The 20,590-nt window shown below is 31.1% G+C and overlaps 1 protein-coding gene across 13 annotated transcripts; it reads left to right on the top strand.

Moving 5' to 3' along the window:
* Nucleotides 1–208: 208 nt before the first annotated feature.
* On the top strand, nt 209–20,175 carry LOC105231906 (C-terminal-binding protein). 13 transcript variants are annotated; one of them, XM_029552632.2, is made up of 10 exons: nt 229–360; nt 750–1,170; nt 7,284–7,537; nt 7,634–7,916; nt 7,982–8,287; nt 8,356–8,616; nt 9,054–9,194; nt 9,296–9,515; nt 15,807–16,009; nt 17,972–20,175. In XM_029552632.2, exons 4-10 carry the CDS (start codon nt 7,722–7,724, stop codon nt 18,044–18,046), a joined length of 1,401 nt encoding a protein of 466 aa, XP_029408492.1. In that variant the 5' UTR covers nt 229–360; nt 750–1,170; nt 7,284–7,537; nt 7,634–7,721; the 3' UTR covers nt 18,047–20,175. The 13 variants fall into 13 exon arrangements, with proteins under 13 accessions (XP_011211722.1, XP_029408496.1, XP_029408492.1 ...); XM_029552635.2 differs by having other exon boundaries at nt 15,807–15,994; XM_029552634.2 differs by having other exon boundaries at nt 245–360; nt 574–1,170; nt 15,807–15,994.
* Nucleotides 20,176–20,590: the final 415 nt, after the last annotated feature.

Consider the following 20,590-nt stretch of genomic DNA (forward strand, 5'->3'; position numbering starts at 1 on the left):
TAGTGGAAATGAGAATTCAGTTAGTTTTGTAGTATGCTATATAAACTAGAAGTACAAAGCGAGTTCAAAATAAGGAATTGTGTTTATTTCTAGTAGTGTTGATGAAGGAATCAGATGGTTTAATTAAATAAGAATACTAAAATAATCGCTTTCCGATGTTTGTGTGAACAAACTCCTCAATGCAGCCCTGGTAAATTGAAATGCCGCATGGCAGCGTGTACTAAAATTATTCGCAGTTTGATAGAATTCGCTGGAGTTCAATAGTTGCTTATGTTCGCAGGTCTTGGTGTGCACTGCATTTTTTCTATATATTCTCTTGATAATAAATTAAATTCCTTGTGATACATTGGTAAAGAAAAGGTGTGTGCATTTTGGAGGTGTTTTCTTATTAAGTTTATTGAAAGGTTCAATTTTGTTGTAAAAAGCATTCGTGAGTACCCTTTGAACTAGTGAAAACTGAAAATCGGCAACAGCAACGAGTCAACTGTCATTGCGGCGATTCAGTTTTCATTCGTTCGCATGTTAGGTTTGTGCGAAATGCACTATCGCGTCATTTATGTACTAAAATTGAAGATAACAAGAAGAAGCACAGACAGCAAAAGAATCGCCGTGTTCTCCATAATTTTCCGCCATTTTGAAAGCTACGAGTGTAAAATTTAGTGATTCGTCAGAAAACGCGTTGCTTATAAAAATTGCTAAAATTGCTGAGAAAACGTACATAAAATAAAAAAATAAGTGTAAATTTTTAGTGGAACAGCCAAGGAAGTGTTTGTGAATAAAAAGTAGTTGTTTAAACATTGTGTTTGCTCGATTGGTTCGAGGAAAATTTTATGTTCTGTACAAGCGAAAAGGGCTAACCAACGCAGAAAAAAGCAAGCCTACTACAAGTGAGCGAGTAGCACCACAAAATCCACGGTCTGCCGCCGCGGCCATAAACTTAAAAGGCAACACTTTGAAAAATATGGTTTATAACTTGTAACAAATTTAAAGTTTGTTGACGTGCCTATCGCAGAAAATAAAATTGAAAGTTGTCGCGCAGTCATAGTTCGTTTCGTTCCCAGACCTTGTCAACGTCGCAGAACACATTTAAGTCGGTCAATACATACATAGTGACCATTCAACAAATCGTTCGTGAATTTTGTCCATTTAAAATAGTGAAAACTATTACTGGTAAGCCTTGCTTCATAGTCAAAATTATATTTGTAGATATGTGGGATGGTTAATACAAGGAAGTGCTTTGTGTTTCACTTTTGAAAATAAATAGTTTTTGTGTTGCAAGAATGGTATAGTCACTACTTATTAAATGACATGCATTATAATCTTACGTTACCTCGTGTTGTTCAATAAAGATAATCAATTTAAGTTTTTCTTGACAAGCTGATGGCTAAATGCTTCACACCAGCCATAAGCCGCCTCCTATTCACACTTGCACGCCGTGCAGAAAAAGAAAGTAACGAGTAGTAAAGTGAAATAGAAAAAAGAAACAAAAATCTGATCGTTTCAACGAGTGTAGATGGCGCGAGCGAATAACTAGTGCAAGTATGGCGGCGAATATTGTTGACACATTTTTAACAATTTATTTATGCTCCAAAATAACATACATAACTAAAACAACAAATACCACTGACATAAACTTTTTTCGTATATAAAATGTATTTGTTCAATGGAAATTTTATCAATTGTGAAGTAATCTTTGTATGATTGATTTTTCAAGTCATGGTTTTTTTTTGTTTGCCAGGTTCGTTTGCCCTCAAAGATTTTGTTGTTCGCAGTTTTTACAAATTGTAGCGTCTGCTTAAAAAGCAAACCATATGTAGATAGTAATTTGGTGTTTTTATTTAATGAAGAAAATGCAAACAAACATTTTGTTTTTGAAAGAATTAAAATACAAAGGAAATATATAGTTACATACGCGAATACAAATGTCTACTCTGAAAATATGATAAATATGTAAATAAAAATGCGATATGTAGTATGTGGATGGCACCGTTTGCAACAATGTTTTTTGTTTGTTTCAAATTAAAAATAGATTTTTTCATAACACATTTTCTAGAAAATTTGACAGTATTTGAGGATTTTTTGAATGTAGTGGAAAATGTAAATATGTATAAAAATGTGAAATCTGTAGAACTAGTGTGAACATGCGTTTGCATATTTGATATATGTCCGTACACAAACCCAAGCCTGATCAAAATATTTGTATTGTCAGCAAATTAGTTGGAATTAACATGAATTCTCATGTTTGTTGTACAGTAATTTTATTCCCACCATAATAGAGTTTATTGAGCTGAAAATTTTTTCTTTTGAATATATACATACATACATATATAATATATAGAATTAACATGGTGTCAATTTTAATAAATATACATATAAAAATGTTTGAGAAAAATGGTGACTAGGAAAATTCAATAAACACATAACGACATTAATACGGGCACACTTTTATTTTATGTTATGTGGGCTTGATTCCGTTATAAGTTATAATGATATAACATAAAATATTTTAATTTTTATATTGGATTTCTATGTATTCGCATGGATGGAGCCATGTGTAGAAGTTCACGCAAGTGAGGAAAGTTCTCTAATCTCCATTCACTTGGGAGTGGCCAGAAACGATTCTTTTACATATGACTCAAGCAGCTCACGACTTCCGGTCTTTGACCAAGTATCCTCTGGGTAGCCTAAAAACATCCGTTTGAAGGCGAGGTAAAGTGAGAAGGCGAAACATTCCCTCCGCAGGGTTGTGCGACATCCTTGCTGTTGTTAACTCGGCTATAACCGCGTAAGTGGTGTCTACGCCAGTAAAGAAGAAGAATATGTATTCGCATTAAATTGTCTTATATTTGAATGCATATTTAAATATGTTATGAAAGTGAGAAAAAATGGATTTGATCCCATAAGAATTAAGTTATATACAATATTTGGTATATATTCTTTCAAATATTAAACTATACTTAAATAGGTATAAAAAATGTAACGGACATTGATATTACGCGCTGCATTTGTCTTAAAGCAATTCTTGACGTTTGGCTTATTGCCACCTACGCAACACTAAGCTATTGTATATTGAACATACATATAAAAAAGATAAAAAAGAAGCATTTGAGCGCAATGGACAAGTATTAAAAATCGACAGGCATATTTCAGAGAAGTTATAAAACCAACTGCTGCGTGTGTATGTACACATTTGTCATTTGTAAATATACATATATTTTAGCGGGTTGTCTGTTCGAACAACGCGCAATGCATCCGCCATTAAGCTACTTCAATTTCCCCACTGACCTGTCTGACTTACGGTCATTCAATTACGAGCACGCACACTATTCCCTTGCCATTGAGACGAAAGAGGTTTATCTGCCGTTGCATACAGCACGTTTTGTGGAGTCACATGTTTTTGTGGCTTAAGTTGCCGATAGCGACGTGAAGTTCGTTACATTTTACAAACGTAGCATGAGCAGTTGTGGAAATGCAACCAGTTCTTTGCAATAGCTTCAGTGACTTGTTTTGCATAAATTGTTGCATTTCAGTGTGACTAATAAAGTAAAGCGTTAAACGATTCTGGTACCATAATAACCCGTACGACGTTTGTTCCATCGGGTTTACTCTTGGATTGCGCATAGGTTAAACTCTGGAATATCTGTCAGACACACGATATTATACCCCATTAGCTTGCGCCAAATACAAAAGAAGAACTTTAAAATAAAACTAACTACTGTTAAATTAATTATAAATAAAATAACAGTCTTGTTTTTTAAACATTGTTAATAATAGTTGCATGATTTAAGTACAAATTTACTATTGAAGCTAAGGATTTGAAATGAAATTTGTTATATGCATATTTTTTTTACTAAGGCCAATATATAATCGTGTTTTGTTAAGGAAGAATGACGAAACGAACAATCCAACAGGCAGGCGATCAGGCAGACAACTATCTTTTTGACTTTATGGCAATGCTAAGTGAAAAGAGAGTTAGAAAATAGCTTCTATTGTTTGTTTGCTCGTTTATACACATAAGCAGCATGAGAGGGAAAGGTACAACTTTATAAATGCCAATCTTTATAGGGTTATTTTTTCATTTCAGTTTTTAGATTTTTTTTTAAGAACTAATGGCAATCGAAACCGGTTTTTTGCATTTGTAGAATGTCAATTGTGTTGCTACATAGCTTAACTTACTGATAATCAACCATTGGATGGAAGTGAATGTTTACCGGCTCAGTTTGTTGCCATATTTTCAATAAGCGCTTACATATGTACGTTGGCACACACATTAAATGTGCTACGCACGCAAGTTCATTAATACGCGCTTATGTCGAGTACATAAGTTAGTTTATATTGGTAATACGATCGGGTTGCTTTTGAGTAGTAGAATAAATTCGTGTTAATTTCACTTGTATTTTCAACTGTATATAAGAATCCTATCCCAATGCTCAAGCGATACAAAATACCTGCAACCATGTTACAGTCGCAAATGAAGAGTAACATAAATATTTATTTAAATACATATGCAGAACTCTTTATGAATTTTAGCACATGTATTATGTGTTTTTTTAGTCACAATAATATAGAGATAGTTTTAGTTTAAGAAATTTTAATCCATATTTGGATACATAAATCGCAGAATAGACGGATATATAAACTTTTTTTTTTGCGCTGGTAAATATCTACGAACAAAAATATGTTTTAATACAAATATTAATTTTTATTAAATAATCAATTATCAATTTTATAGCATTAATTCAATATAATGGAAAATAGAAATTGTATGTCCAAATTCGTCTTAGTCATTCTCAATCTATAAAGTATATTTCTAAATGGGTACATATATGTATGTGTATGTAAATATATTGTAAATACTCAGACCTTAATTTTGTTGTCTATGATCGTTTGGAATATTTTGCTTTCGCACGTCATCAAATTGTTCAACACAAAAACAGCAAAAACAAATCCTAATCTTATCATTCGTCAGAAACGAAGCTGAATAGCTGCCTATGTAGCCTTCATATAAACATACATATATACATTCATATGCGTTTACATACATATGTACATACGTTCGTATGCACGTATGTACATAATTGTGCGAACTCGTAATCAAAAGCTAGCTGCACCTAAAGGGTATGTTGATGGAGAGGGACAGCAGGTGTTAATGATTTCACAATTGCGCGCTATATCTTTCAGCTGCCTGAAATAGAATTTCATTTTCAGTCTTATCTTTGAAAGTACCGCATTTTGTATTCTACACATATACATATATGTATGTATACGTAAATATGTTTGTTGTATTATTTATTTCTGTGTTTTTCATATTTGTACAGTAGAGCTAGCTACTGTGATCAATTGAATGTGTTAGTAAAACATGCATTGGTTTGAAGTACGCATATAACGTGCAGATATTGTGAACATGAACATATACATATATATGTATATACAATCTAACGGCCACTACTTGTGGATATATGTATGTATTTTTGTTTCTGTTCTGCATTAAGTCAGCGACAAGACTAAAATTTAAGCTTGGTTTATAAACGCAAATGTAATACTTACATACATATCAAAATTGACGTTAGTGCATTCGTTTTGGCATTATTGCATACCGTTTGCACTATTTCATATTTAACTGATAAGAATTTTATTCTAATCCCACGTAAATGTGAACGCAGTCTGAATACAATGTGTATATTTTATAGCTACATATGTATGTATGTATATTCTTGAATATGTACAAATGTAATTAAAAATCTTCGAGATTGTTTGCATTTTCGTGAAACTAATTGCAGTTATTTCGGACTGTGATTTTCTTAAAGTCAACAAAACTAAGTTGTCTTTTAAATACGATTACGATACATATGCCATATGTACTTAGATGGAAAGTGATGAAGTTGAAGGTTATCGTACAAGTGCTAACATAGCATATCTTTGATATTATAAATACTAAGTAGAATACTGGAATCAATTGAGGTTTTTTTTAATTCACTAAACCTATTTACATTACATATTACACTTGTGTCTACCTTGTTTAACAAGATCATAATCGAAGAAGGATAAGAGGAAATAACTTTATTTTGATTTTATACATTTTTTCAAATGAAACTTGTTGTCACTAGTGATTTCAACGGTTTCCCAGTATTTTTTAAACATCTCAGTGGGATAATAGTTTGCATCCAACGGAAAACGCTTTGTTAGTTGTTTCTAGCCAAGTTTTGCAATACAAAGAACCATCAAGTCTTGTTTTTGATTGATCAGTTTATATGACAGTTTATGTGCTATAGTTGTTCAATCTGAATAAATTGTTCGGAAAGATTATAGCGCTGCGTTGGACAATTATCTACTATGTACCTTATTTACTAAAGATACTTTGTTAAATAAATATAGTTTCGAATATAAGATTCGCGGTTCCGCCAAATGAACCGTTCCCACTTCAGTCTGGTCTAGGTAACCGGAACGAACTCGAATTTTTTATCAGGGCAAGGACCGACAACTCGGCACCATTCACTTCTTGAATATTTACTGCTGCTACAATAACTACAAATAGGTAGCTCCTTGGGGAGAAACTGACATGTGCAAAATTTAAGATCGATATCATAAAAGCTTAGGAATTAATTCGCGTATGCACACGTTTCATGTGTTCGGTGTATAAAAACAATAATTTCCTACAGTGGGGATGATCCCAATAACAATGAATGAATGAATGAATTTGAGGAATGTGCCCTCTCCTAACTTACATTGACTCGCTTAGCCCCAGCGCATTAATGAAGTCCAATAGACTGGCGGGCGCTAGCGAGGCAATGCGATCCCGTTGCTCCGGGGTTTCAGGCTCCCTGTCGCAGAACCGGCATTTAGCGCAAGAGGATAGGCCCATACTGTGTAGATGCCTATTCAACTTGCAATGGCCAGTGTCCCAATAACAATGCTTAGCTAAATTCTTAGTTGAATTAATAAAAAAATTGCATAATTTTTTATGATGCTTTTTATTAAATGCTGGCACAAAATTAAAAAGAAGCAATGAGTTTACTGTCAATAGTGTCCACTGTCAAATATTGTAAACTATGTTTTTGAAAATAATCTTAAAAATAATTTCATCACAAAATCGATAAACGCGTATCTACTATCTGCTAATATAAACTTCAGTTTTTATAACTTTGTTGTAAAGTTTTAAATTAAAAATTATTATATTATATATCTGGCTATCTGTCACCTCGCCAGCGATGTTTCTGAAATGTTATATTTTACCACAATTTTTAATTAAATTTTAAAGATAAATTTTAATTAACATTTTTCAGGTAAAATGGATAACTCAACATGAATGAAATGAAGTTATTATGTATGAAGGACCTACATTTGTATTAAATTGTAATCGTTGTGCCAGTTGAAATATCTGAGAAAATCTGTGTGGTATAATTTTACGCTTTACATAGCTGAACTCAAGTGGAAAAGGGAGTGCAAATAACGAACGATTGCGCTTAGTTGGAAAACCGAAAAATTGCAATTCATCACATTTCTTTTTTAAGGTCAAAGTTTTATATTATTTATAGAGGTAAGTATTGCTTACTATTACTAAAGTCTGTTATTATCAAAACATTTTGATTATGATACCATAATTTAATTTCTTTCTTTCGTTCATATAATGCAGGAAGAGTGTATTAACAAACATACATATTAACATAGACTTGGAAAACGAAAACGTAGTTTTAAATACAAAAATACGGTAGTAACACACAATGGATAAAAATATGATGTTACCGAAGCGTTCACGCTTAGACGTGAAAGGCACATTCGCCAATGGTCCGTTGCAGGCACGTCCATTGGTTGCGTTACTTGATGGACGCGACTGTTCAATTGAAATGCCTATACTGAAAGATGTGGCCACAGTGGCCTTCTGCGACGCACAAAGTACATCCGAGATTCATGAAAAGGTAAAATTGTAGTTAGCTTAAGTAATTTTAAAGTTCCTATTTAATATAAATTCAATCCATAATAGGTTTTAAATGAAGCTGTCGGCGCACTAATGTGGCATACTATAATCCTTACAAAAGAGGATTTGGAAAAATTCAAAGCTTTACGTATTATAGTGCGGATTGGTAGCGGTACGGACAATATCGATGTGAAAGCAGCGGGTGAACTAGGTATTGCCGTTTGTAATGTACCGGGTTATGGTGTTGAGGAAGTAGCAGATACAACAATGTGTTTGATATTGAATTTGTATCGAAGAACCTATTGGCTGGCGAATATGGTGCGCGAAGGCAAAAAATTCACTGGTCCTGAACAAGTTCGAGAAGCAGCGCATGTATGTTAAATATTTTGAAAAATAACAAAAAATTTTTATATCAAAAAAATTTCATAAATTGTTTGTAGGGTTGCGCAAGGATTCGAGGAGATACCTTAGGACTTGTAGGACTTGGTCGCATTGGCAGCGCTGTCGCTTTGCGAGCAAAAGCATTTGGCTTTAATGTTATATTTTACGACCCCTATCTTCCGGATGGTATTGACAAATCGCTTGGTCTAACTCGTGTATACACCCTACAAGATTTGCTGTTTCAATCGGATTGTGTGTCGTTGCATTGTACACTCAACGAACACAACCACCACTTAATTAACGAATTCACAATTAAACAGGTATGATACTGTTCCTTAATTAAAAAAGAAATCATTATACAGGGGTGGTACACTAATTAACATACCCGTATGGGCACTAAAGTATAACCTCAAATCTATTTTGAAACAGCTTGATCAAGAGACCAACACATCTCAAAAAAACATAAAATAAATTTAGACATTAAAGCCTTCGCCGATTCCCTCTCAGTGAATGGCGTACCTGTCTTTATGAAATAAAGGCACACTTATTTGAAACCGATCACAAGCATTTCAGTAGTGTCTGTTTTATAAGGTCAAATTATTAATTTATTAATATAGAAAAAATTTCCTAAATACCGTTATCTTCAATTTTCAATTAGTACTATGGAAATATGTAAGGATGTGGTAATTAGTGTGCCACCGGTGTCTTTAATCTATTAGTTTGATTATTTACATTAACTTTTTTTTTATTATAACAGATGCGACCTGGTGCATTTTTGGTAAACACAGCACGAGGCGGGCTGGTTGATGACGAGACCTTGGCACTGGCTCTAAAACAAGGCAGAATAAGAGCTGCAGCTTTAGATGTGCACGAAAACGAGCCCTACAATGTATTCCAAGTAAGACTCTAATTGCCAATTTATGCATAACTAGATAATTTATTCTTAGTATGTATATTTGGCAATACAAACAATTACTAATAACACATTATTTTTTGCAGGGAGCCCTTAAAGATGCTCCAAATCTTATATGTACACCACATGCAGCCTTCTTCAGCGATGCATCCGCAACCGAGTTGCGAGAAATGGCAGCAACGGAGATACGACGGGCAATAGTCGGCAATATTCCAGACGTCTTAAGGAATTGTGTTAATAAGGAATATTTCTTGCGAACACCAGCTGTGGCTGCTGCTGCTGCAGCTGCGGCAGTGTATTCAGAAGGTAAACTACAAATATTATCAAATCCAGAAAAGTGAAAGTAATATTTTAAACTAAACGTAACTTTAATAATTACCAAGAAAACAAAAAGAGGAAATAGAAGAGAAACATTGCAAATTATAATAAGCGCGAAAACTGAATATAAAGCAAACAGGTTTAAATACAATTAAATTTAAATAAAAAACACCACAAAAATAGAGTTAAAATATAAATATTGAGTGTAATAAAACCTGCAAACTAAAAACAGAGCATAATACAGTATATTGAAATATTTAAAAAGATGCAAAGAATATAAAACCACAAACACAAAACAGTAAATCATAATAAGGACTATTTAAGAATCTAATATAAATGCGAATCTGCAAAACAAAAAAAGTAAAATAAAACAAAAAACACAATTAGATTAGTGCATAGAATCACAATACCAACCAACAAAGAAAAAGCAAAATAATTATAATAAGCATATAGTAACAAGTCAAAAAAAGAGATAAAAATTCAATGCACATAATATAGCGAGAGAGGAAAAGAAATGAATTTCTTGAGACAAATTTAATTAGGTTTACAGCAGCGCATCAGTAGCTGAGCATATACATACATATGTTTCAATTTCCTTAATAATAAAAAAGTCATGCAGTTGTACAATACATGAGCTTAATAGTGTGTGTACATATGTACAATATGTACATAGTTGTATTTATGTCCAAACTCATTTACCCTCCTTCATTAGCATACGCGCTCTATATGTATACATACATACAGTATACAAAAATAAAATAAAAATATATACATATATTGAAAAATCAATCGCGACAGTGAAGTTTGTTGCAAGAAATCCGATTTTGTCAGAACACACAAAAACATACATACACGACGGTTTGGTTAGAGTACTCTTGATTTTCACAATGGATTTTTTGTTTTAACTTTTCAATGCGCAGTTCATTCAAATATATTTTATGATTCTTATCTACACTTTATAGTCTCTGACTGTTTTCGCATACTGAACTGCTGACCTTGTATTTATACGCATTAGGGCTTTCCAAATTCCAGAATTTTTTATTATTCAGTATGTATATATGCATATCTGCATCAGAAAGTGAAATTGTACAAATGTACATGATTTTTATTACAATTTTTCTAATTTCGCTAATTTATGTCACGACGTAACTGTTCATATATATTGTCTTTTTTTTCCTTGTTTTTTTCTCTGTACTTTCAAAATTAACTCTTATTTCTTTATTTACTTGTTTATATGCACATCAGATCAATGAATTTCTTTCGTGTCTCATCAAACGCACCCTATTGTCAATTGAAAATTTTCTTTATGTTTGTTTTGTGTTCTTTATAAATTTGATTTGGTCAACTAATATTTCCTAACGTCCTCATTATACACAAAACCCGTTTTTAAAAAGTGAGTGCTAAAAATATATGTATTTCAAAGAACACATTTTTGAAATTAAAAGTCTTGGAAAAAAGAAATATAATATTTTCCTAAAGAGCTATAAGCGCACCGTCCGTGTTAAAAATATTAGTGTTATTTGAATACTACAATTTTTGCATTCTGTTTTAGCACCTTTTTCTTTTGAATTCAATTGTGTTTTACTAAGTTTATTTGCTGTTTAAATATTTCTTCTTGTTTTCCCATTGCTTTATTCCAAACTTTTTTGAATTTGTTCTATATTGTAATTTTCCCTTCTTTGCGTTAGGTTAGAGTTTTCGCATTTTTGTTAGTTCAACGACCGAAATTATTTTTCTTTTTTGACATATTTGTATATTACAATATGAAAAAGTGCAACCATAAAAATGGTTCCACACAAGATGGTAATGTTTCCTCTTCAAAGAATTCGTCAGTAAAATAAATAATAATTTTTAAAAAGCAAGCAAAATATTTGATAGCATTCATAAAATTTCCTTGTGATATACATATATGCTACAAAATCTTTAACAAGCTAATAATAAACTTAAAAGTGAACGACAACTACACATCAAAACATAATTATACATCCACTTGGCATCCAACCGAATTCGAATATTGGGTGCCTGCTGGTGTAATTTAAGAGTTAAGGTCGTTAAATGTATACAGGACATAATGCTAAAGTATTTTGTGTGTTAATGGATGTTAATTGTAAGAGTGTGTCTTATTCATTATTGTAAAGCAAACAATCGTTTATAAATCATAGAAGAGGAATGAAGAAGTTATTTCTATATTTTGTAAGCAGTTGTGTACCATATCTGTGCACATAATGACTACTTAACATTTTATATTCATTTTATGTACATTTTATAATTAAAGCAAGCAAAAATTTACTGACTTTCAAAAATCAAATAAAACTGTAGTTGATAGTATAACTATAACCTCAAACAATTATTTTTACATGAACGTAATATATATATGCAAAAACATTGGTTTGTTTCTTCTTGTAATTATAATTAAGTTTGGATGGTTTTAAGCTTTGTCTAAAGAACTTTTAATAAGAAAAATGAAAATCTGCTCTTTAAATGGTCTCATCATCCTTGTTTATTTTTAACTACCAATACATACATACATATATGGTGCATATATCGAAAACGTATGTAGCGAACAGTTCAAAATTGATTTGCCTAAATTCTAACCTAAAAACAAACAGTTGCCATTTTGGATGCGAAATAATTAAGCTAACAGTGTGTAACAACAAACAATACTATATATGATAGGAAAGATTTACGATCAAACCGTTGCTATAAACTGCTACACAGCTGATATTCTTCTTTAATACAACAACAACAACAACAATGACAAAAAATAGATGTGCGGGATAAAACAAGCAAACAAATAAATGAATGAATGAACATTAGCAACATGAAGGACGATGAGAAAAGATATAACAAAAATTTTAACATCTAACCTAACAAACTTAAAATATACTAAAACAGAATAGATTATGTACATTTAAAATACTTTAAATTTAATAATATTAATTTAGAGATACGATTATATAAAAGTAAAAATAAAGTAAATAATAAAAATATAAAATCGATTTATAAGTTCAGAAAAGAAAATAGTATGTAGTTTTATGATTAAAAATATTAGCATGCTGAACAATGCAAACACAGACACGCACGCAAATTTATCGTGTGAAAATGTGCGCGAACATTTCGTTTATTATTTTCTTCGCAGCTGTATTCGTTCACTGTGAAAACGCTGTGGGAAAGTGTAATGAACTTAAATTACTGTTAATTAAATCACACGAAATATATAGTTGTATTATTTTCCAAGCATTTTAGCTGTCACATAAAGCAACTGCAACACAGAAAGGGTGTTAACGCATCTCAGAGCTTTCTTAAGTGTGAAATATTTTTACGCTTGCAACATACGCTTATGTATACATGAAACTATACGTGTGCGTATGCAGTATAATTACAAAGAAACTCATATAGAAACTACATTAAATGCTTAAATGTCCTTCCGTATCTATTTCTGTAATAACCAAATAAAAAATTGCAATTAGTTTTGTAATATTGATATGAGGCACATTTCCACATTTGACTTTCACTGTCTTGATTCTCAGTTTGAATTATGGTTATTATAAATTCCAAATATTTACCTTGAAATATAAATTGTAGTTTACAAAGTAGGGATAATTTGCACAAATTAACCGCAAATAATGCGCGCAGGCGACAGTGCAAGTTCAAAAAGGCAGTGAGCGAAAAGTGAAGTGAAAAATACAACAAAACCGATTTTTTTCTATGCCTTTAATTTTATACTTTGTCGTAAACGTAGATTCACTAAAAAAACTGTAAATTATTTGTTATAAAGAACAAAGTCTGGAATTGTGAATGTTGTCAGCGACGTGTCGCCATTTGCCCAGCTGCAGCTACTTGCATACAACGACCGCAACCATCACCACTGCAATCACATCTACATCCACTGTTAATTGCAAAGGAATATGTATACTGAGCACCCACTCCCACATTGCAAATTCAAAAACAAAAACAAAAAAGTAAAAAAAAAAAACTAATGCAAAAGAAATTATACATACATTAATATATTATAATAAGTATATGAGACACATAAAAGTATAAGTTTAAATAAGGAAGAGTAAAGATTGAAGTTAAAACAACAGATTAAAATGATCATAATTATGGTCAAGACAATGATGCAAAAGAAAGTAAAATGAGATGAAAACTGTTATTTTGTATTGTATAAATATTTTTAATAACTGTGAAAGCTAAATAAAATTAAACTTTTCCAGAGAAACAAAAAACAAAACAAAAATAAACTAAATTCTAAAAACAAACGCGCTAAACTCTTTTCTTTAAGCATAATTTCTTGGATATACTTGTACATAGTCAACATCGCTGCGAATTGTCGGCTTTTCTCGGTTGCATTTAGTTTTCGCAAACAAATGAATACCATTGAGTCTCTTATGTTGTTAGAGTTATTTCCTTCTTTTTTTTTGTTTTTGCGAAGGCATTTGAAATTTTCTGGGATGATGGAATCATTAAGCGAGAGCAAAATTTTGTATATATAAGTGAAATAGAAAATTTTATGCACAAAAAAAAATGTTATATAAAAAGTTTTATATATAAACTACAAAACAAAAAACGAATGCTGCGAATGAAAGTCAGTAAATTTATTAAAGCTAAATATAAATCACTTAGGTTAGAAACTAGATTTACTTACGAAACATATCGACCACCAAGTACTTAACTATATCGGCTTTAGCTGCAATATTAGCAATTCCAAGGAAAATGGAATTTCGGAATTGTAGCACAACATGACAAATTCCTTTCTCATTCACTTACACTTACAGTTTGTTTTGTGCAGCATATTCGTTTCCATCAATCCCACGAATTTCAAAAATTGTACTAAAATAGCTACAGTTACAATTCGCAGTGTGCTTGTGTATCTTGGAGAGTGGCGAATCGAACAAACAAGTGACATAAGCAAATACCGATAGAATAGAAAGAAATTCATTATCATAGGAACAAACGAGCTACGCTTCGAAGAAGGCTATGAATTAATTGATATAGGTTTTTATGTATGAATTGATTTGTATGTGAGTTAGTATGAATTTTCAACACTGACATGCAATATGGTGCAATTTTAAACGTGTGTTTCTAGAGTTTCTAGTGTTGTAGAAGCTGCACATTTGTCGAAGTCGCCAATATCGAACTACTGTACCATATAGCAATTAAGTTAAAGTTCTTGTATGAAAATCTTTTGATTATTGTCCAATCCCCGACTACATTTTTAAGATCGCACAACTGTAGCATATAGCTGTCATTCAAATTGACCGATCAAAATCAAGACAAAGATCTTTTTATACCCTTTATGCAATAAGGAATGTTACGGTAAGAGTATTTTAGCTTAGGTTCAGTCTAAGTTGAAGTTTTTTGTTGATTTTTTTTTGTTAAAGAGGAGTTACACGCATTTTTCGAATGCCTTCAAAAAAAATCTTATTAAAGTATAGTTCGTCAAATAGTTGAGTATGCTTTTCAGCTCTTACACATGCAAATTTTTACTTTTCAAGTATTACTCTTAATTTTTTGGTAATATCAGATAATTGTTTGATTAGATACGCATATAGGATGGACATTCGTTAATGTTTACATTTAAGTCTAATTTTGTTTAGTTTGGGTGATTTAAACAATTTTCGGCAGCAATGAAAAACAGTTTTTCGCCGTGGTAACTATAGTATAAAACAGCAATAGGACAAATATAGTACGTACTATGATCTTAGCGATATTAGCCATTGATCTTAGCCATTTGGCCGTGCAGCGAAGTTGGATCTACGTCAACGGTAGGATTGGGTTGCCATCCAGGCATAAACTGTCATCACAGCAGCCATTTATATTAAAGCATTGACAATATTGTTTTATGCTACTGCAATAACAACAACCGCCTAAAAATATAATAATTAATATTGAATAAACCTATAAAACGCCGAAATCATTGCCATTGTCTTCTTTAACTGTTTGCCTATTTTTATATAACCGTGTGCCCGCGTGAATGGATGTTTATATGATAATCTATTTCTCTTTAGGATCCTTTTTTAACAAAATACATAAAAGGAATTTTTACAAAACTCACTTTAAATTAATTCCCATAGACACACAAACGTACTTACGTACACATGTATGAACTTTCAATGAGCAAATTGTATTATGCATTATGTCAAACAAAAAACTGCTGCATTTATAGATAGTTAGTAGAGATAAAATTGTAGTTCTTATAGTTCTGATGCTGCAAGTATTTCAATATTAACGATGTTACTATGCTATATGCTACATATATGTATGTATACAAACAAACAGGATTAAATGGCGGATATTATGCAACGAGCGGACTGCAACAGGCCCACAGTACTACACATGATGTACCGCATAGTGCAGCTGGCAGTGCACTTATCGTTCCACCGCCGCCGTCGGTAGTGAATCCGTCGCCAGTTCCTACGGTGCCGTCGGTGCATATACCACCGCAAGTTGGACTACAACATGGACTTGTGAGTAGTAAATCGGTAGGTATAGATATGTGTTGCTGTTGTTGTTCTTGTTACTGCTGTTGATTGTATGTTGTTGTTGTTAGTGTTAGCATTGTTTAGTGTAGTAGATTTGTTAGTAATTGAACGCTCTGACTTTCCAGCCCTAAATATGCGCATACTTACTTAATATATCCATATTTTTATATGGATGTTGATTTCTTACATATGTATGTATGTATGTATATGCGCAGCCATATGCAAATGAAAGCGAACTCCAGTAAATGATTAATACATCCTGTATTTGCATCATTTAAGCACTTTTCCATTGCTGTGCTTTCTATGTATATGTTTCTAAACAATTGCAGTTTCTTGTTTGTTTTACTAGTAAAAGTTGTTTAAATTTGTTCTTATCACCAGCTCGTTGATATAGTATGTATGTACCTTGTTGTTGTTAGTTTCCATTTGGTTGATTGATTATGTAATATTAGCTTTAAATTTCTAATTGAAGTATTTAGCTCTATGTAAATATGTATGTGTGTGTACTTTTATGGGTTTTGAAATGTGTGTGTCCAATACAATAAATAATATGTATATATTCATGGATTTATCGCCTTTGTTAAAGAGCCTGATAATCTATAATTGACACATTTGATTATTATTGATTGACACATTGTTACGCCTATTAAAATAATTAAAATTTTATACCGAATAATTATTTGTATTTTTTTAATAATTAAAATGTACTAAATAATTCTAACTTCCTATTTTGAAATCTAAATTTTTTAATTTCAAATTTATTTTCTGACGAATTCTTGCTTGTATTCTGTTTTTTTTTTTACATTAAAGTTGCTCAATGATGTGAAAATTGTTTTACTATTCAGTATTATTACTAAATAATTAACAAGTGCTTTATCGAATTTGTTTAATTTTATTAAAAGCATTACAGCATTTTCCAATTAATGACCTTTATTGAAAATTCTTTTTGTAATATTTGGGGGCATACAATATTTATTTAAATAATTTTTTATCCCAAATAATGATTAAAAAATATTTTTGAACTTAAAAATAATAAATATAGTCCCAAAAATCGGAGTAAAAACTTTTTTTATTTGAATTGAGAAAATAAATGCACACATGTACATACATACATATGTATGTATGTATATGTTATATAAATATAAAAATAATATATTTCACAAATTTAAAATTAAGGTTCTCAAAAAATAAATTAGTATAGTAATTTAGTGTACATATGCACGATTAGTTTTTCAATTGAAAAAAAAAAAAAAATTGATTAAGATTAGGCTTTCACTTTTTAAATAATTTAAATTTTGGGCTGTATGTACTTACATGTATATGCGATCATACACTCAGCAAAAATAATTTCAAGACTGTTTAAAGTCTTCCAAGTAATATTGTGTTTTACGTTATTCGGCTTATAAAAAGCATTTACTATTGCTTAAGTTTTCATTAAACATTATTAATTGATAACTTGTTGATATCCGTCTCCCAAAGGCCAAACCTTTGAAACTGTTACTACAAAAAAAAAAGCATGCATGCTTTCGGAGATTAAAATTTCAACAAGAATTGGTGAAAATGACCTAAGCTTACACTTTTTAAATTAATAATGCTCACAATGCATTTATGTAACTCTATTAAATAATTAATGAAATATTATTTTAAAAAATTATTAATTCAAAAAAATATTTTTTCTTTATATTCATAAATTAAAAATAAATAACATAACAATTAATTTAAAACTCAAATACTACAAGACCGTTTCGTCAAAAATACCTAGAATATGTACATAACTAATTTGACATTGCGTTTTATTGAAATTGAGAGTTCATCTACAGTAAAATTAAATTATTTTAACATTTTAATTTCTTCACTTACATTTTTTGTTGTAATTTTTCTGTTATAATTGAATTATCTCAATTATATTACTAACATTTAACAAACCAAAAATATAGAATTTATTTTCTCTTTTTCTTGCAGCCCCTGAATGCACCAGACCCTAATAACCATCTTTCGTCTGCTTCTAACATACCAGAGCCATCAGAGGTCCAATAGTTCAAAAGCGCCAACAACTGTGAGTGGACTCAATAAGCTAATATAAATAGAAAACAACACCTACAACCAGCAAGCAAGCAACCAGAAACCGTTGAAACGAAAACGCAAATTGACCTGAAAATAATTTAAAAGCAAATTCATTAAACAAAAAATGCAAACAATAAATTGCCGCGACTAATTTTCAAACAGAAACATTTTATGAACACCGGCCAGCAGAAAGAAGTCTAGACGTGATGTAAAATTTTAAACCAAGAAGCAAATATTTTAAGATTAATTATGGCATAATTATACATAGGAAAGAAAGAAAGCGTTCTAGCCGATACTATGTCGAACGCATTGATCCAAGTTTAGCACTTAGTACGCAGAAACAGGCAGCATATTGAAATAATTACATAATTTAAATGAAAGGATGCGGAAAACAGCAAAAAAGGAAACGTAAAAAAGAAAAGAATTTTAACTTGATCCGTCACAACATTTGGTTAAAATTTTAAAGCTAAAAATGTATTCGCTTCTGTGAGTCAAACAAAACATAAGGAGTATATTTCTTTGTAGGAGTATATAACACTTTAAACACGCTTATTCGCTCTACAATACTTAAAAACATGTTCAAACAAATACAAATTAATTGAATAAATGAATAATTCAGAGTGAAGTACAACTAAATGTAAACAAGATGTATAAGTATCAAGCTCATTATAAATGTTTAGTTAATCAAAAAAAAAAAAGTTGTCTTACATAATAATACTCCTTTAGATTTGCAATTAAGTTAAGTTACTTATGAAATTCAGTTAAATAGTTTTATCAACATTGATTTAGAAAGTATATATACAATATGCGAGCGCAGATTGTATTACCAACGGTTAGATGTTACAAAATAGGCTTCAAATAACACGCTTACAATTGTGAAATAATTTAATTCTGATTTTTTTTTTTTGAGTGATGCTTAAGCGTTTGCTAAGGAATGCGGACGGCAGTTGGTTACACTGCAGTGACGCTTTTCAAATGTGCATTTGCACAGATTCCCTAAAATATTCAAAAAATAACTAATTCTTAACAGCACTGACCCTTTTTAGAGTGTGCTCAATAACAATACAACGAATTTTTTGTATTGTTTTTCTAACTTTGCTTATATGTATGTATATATGTATCCCACCTAATTGCTTCTATGCAAATGAATAAATAAAGCGTTTGCATAATGAGTATTTCTTCAATGTTCATTTTTTATTAGCTGTTCTTGAAAGCCTGCCTAACCTGTAAAGCCGCAATCCGCTTAACGTTTAATATTTTTAGAGTTCTTGTAAGGATTGGAGTTTTTCAAAGGTGTTTCTAGCAGAAAGTTCACTGCTTTGGCTTCGTCCAGCTAAATTTCCTTATAGTTATAACCATTCTCAGCTCACATTTAAGCTGAAAAAAAAACAGCTCTATATTTCTATTAGAAAATATAAATACAACAATTAAACCTACTGCCGTCTGGTCAACGCAACTAAACGCTTGCTGTGCGCTCACCTAATATTTAAATTGTCCACACCATTCGAAAGGAAACTATTTTCCACTTAAAAATTGCAATAAGATATTTGAAAATAGCTTAAAAAACAGAAAATCGTATGCGTTGTTATCGACTATTGGCTCCTTTTCCTTATGATTTGCATTATCATATGTGTATTTATGGCAATAATGGCAAACTTCCATTAAATTTTTAATTTTTGTTTCATTTATTCCTTTGAATTTATAATTTTGAACTATCTAACGTCTTGCAATACGAGATTCATAAAGCAGTACACGGATAGTTCGATTCTGGTATTGTATCTATAAATATGTAGATTTAATTTTAAGCACCCATACAACATATGAACAAGCAAGTAAAACACCATGCATACAACACTGGAACATACACGCATACATATAGACATCATTGATTTAATTTGATTTACAAATATAAATGAATTATTGTACGAGCGTAAGTCACCTTAATACTATAATACCTACTATAAAAATAATTGTTTTTATTTTTTTTTTTGGTAAATTTCTATGTTTAAAATACAAATTTAAATTTTTAACTATAAAATCAATTTAAAAATTCTGGTACTATTAAGGTATTGATAATTACAAATAAAAAGGCAAACAATTAAGTTTTTCGACGTGTAATAATTTCTCGGTAGTACTTAAATAGATTTGCATTATTATATGTAAGTATACGTAGGTTGACTATTATACTTGTACATATTTCGGGATTTGCTAGCCCAAGTGCTACAATCTGACAACTCACAACTTTTGTTTGCAGTAACTTAAAATACTCATCTCGGCCGAAAAATAGAATTAAATCGCGAATATTTCCTCGAGATTATTTTTTACAACTCTCGATGTAGATTAACTGAGCAATATGTAGTGTACACCGATGAACTTAGTTAAATTTTTGGTTTGGTTTTAGATTTCATGAAGGTCGTCCAAAATCTGTTGTTGTTCCAGAACGCTAATGATCAATCGGTCGAAAAATGCTCATGTCGATTGTGCGAGAGAAATGTTAAAAAATATGATGTCGGTGCT

This window comes from Bactrocera dorsalis, chromosome 2, assembly GCF_023373825.1.
Source record: "Bactrocera dorsalis isolate Fly_Bdor chromosome 2, ASM2337382v1, whole genome shotgun sequence".
In the NCBI taxonomy this organism is placed as follows: Eukaryota; Metazoa; Arthropoda; class Insecta; order Diptera; family Tephritidae; genus Bactrocera; species Bactrocera dorsalis.

Bases quoted from the DNA above. Each gene is read 5' to 3' on its own strand.
- LOC105231906 (XM_011213420.4), top strand. From the start codon at position 7,722: ATGGATAAAAATATGATGTTACCGAAGCGTTCACGCTTAGACGTGAAA. The intron at 8,288-8,355 runs GTATGTTAAATA...AATTGTTTGTAG, and splicing joins AAGTTCGAGAAGCAGCGCAT to GGTTGCGCAAGGATTCGAGG. The intron at 8,617-9,053 runs GTATGATACTGT...TTATTATAACAG, and splicing joins ACGAATTCACAATTAAACAG to ATGCGACCTGGTGCATTTTT.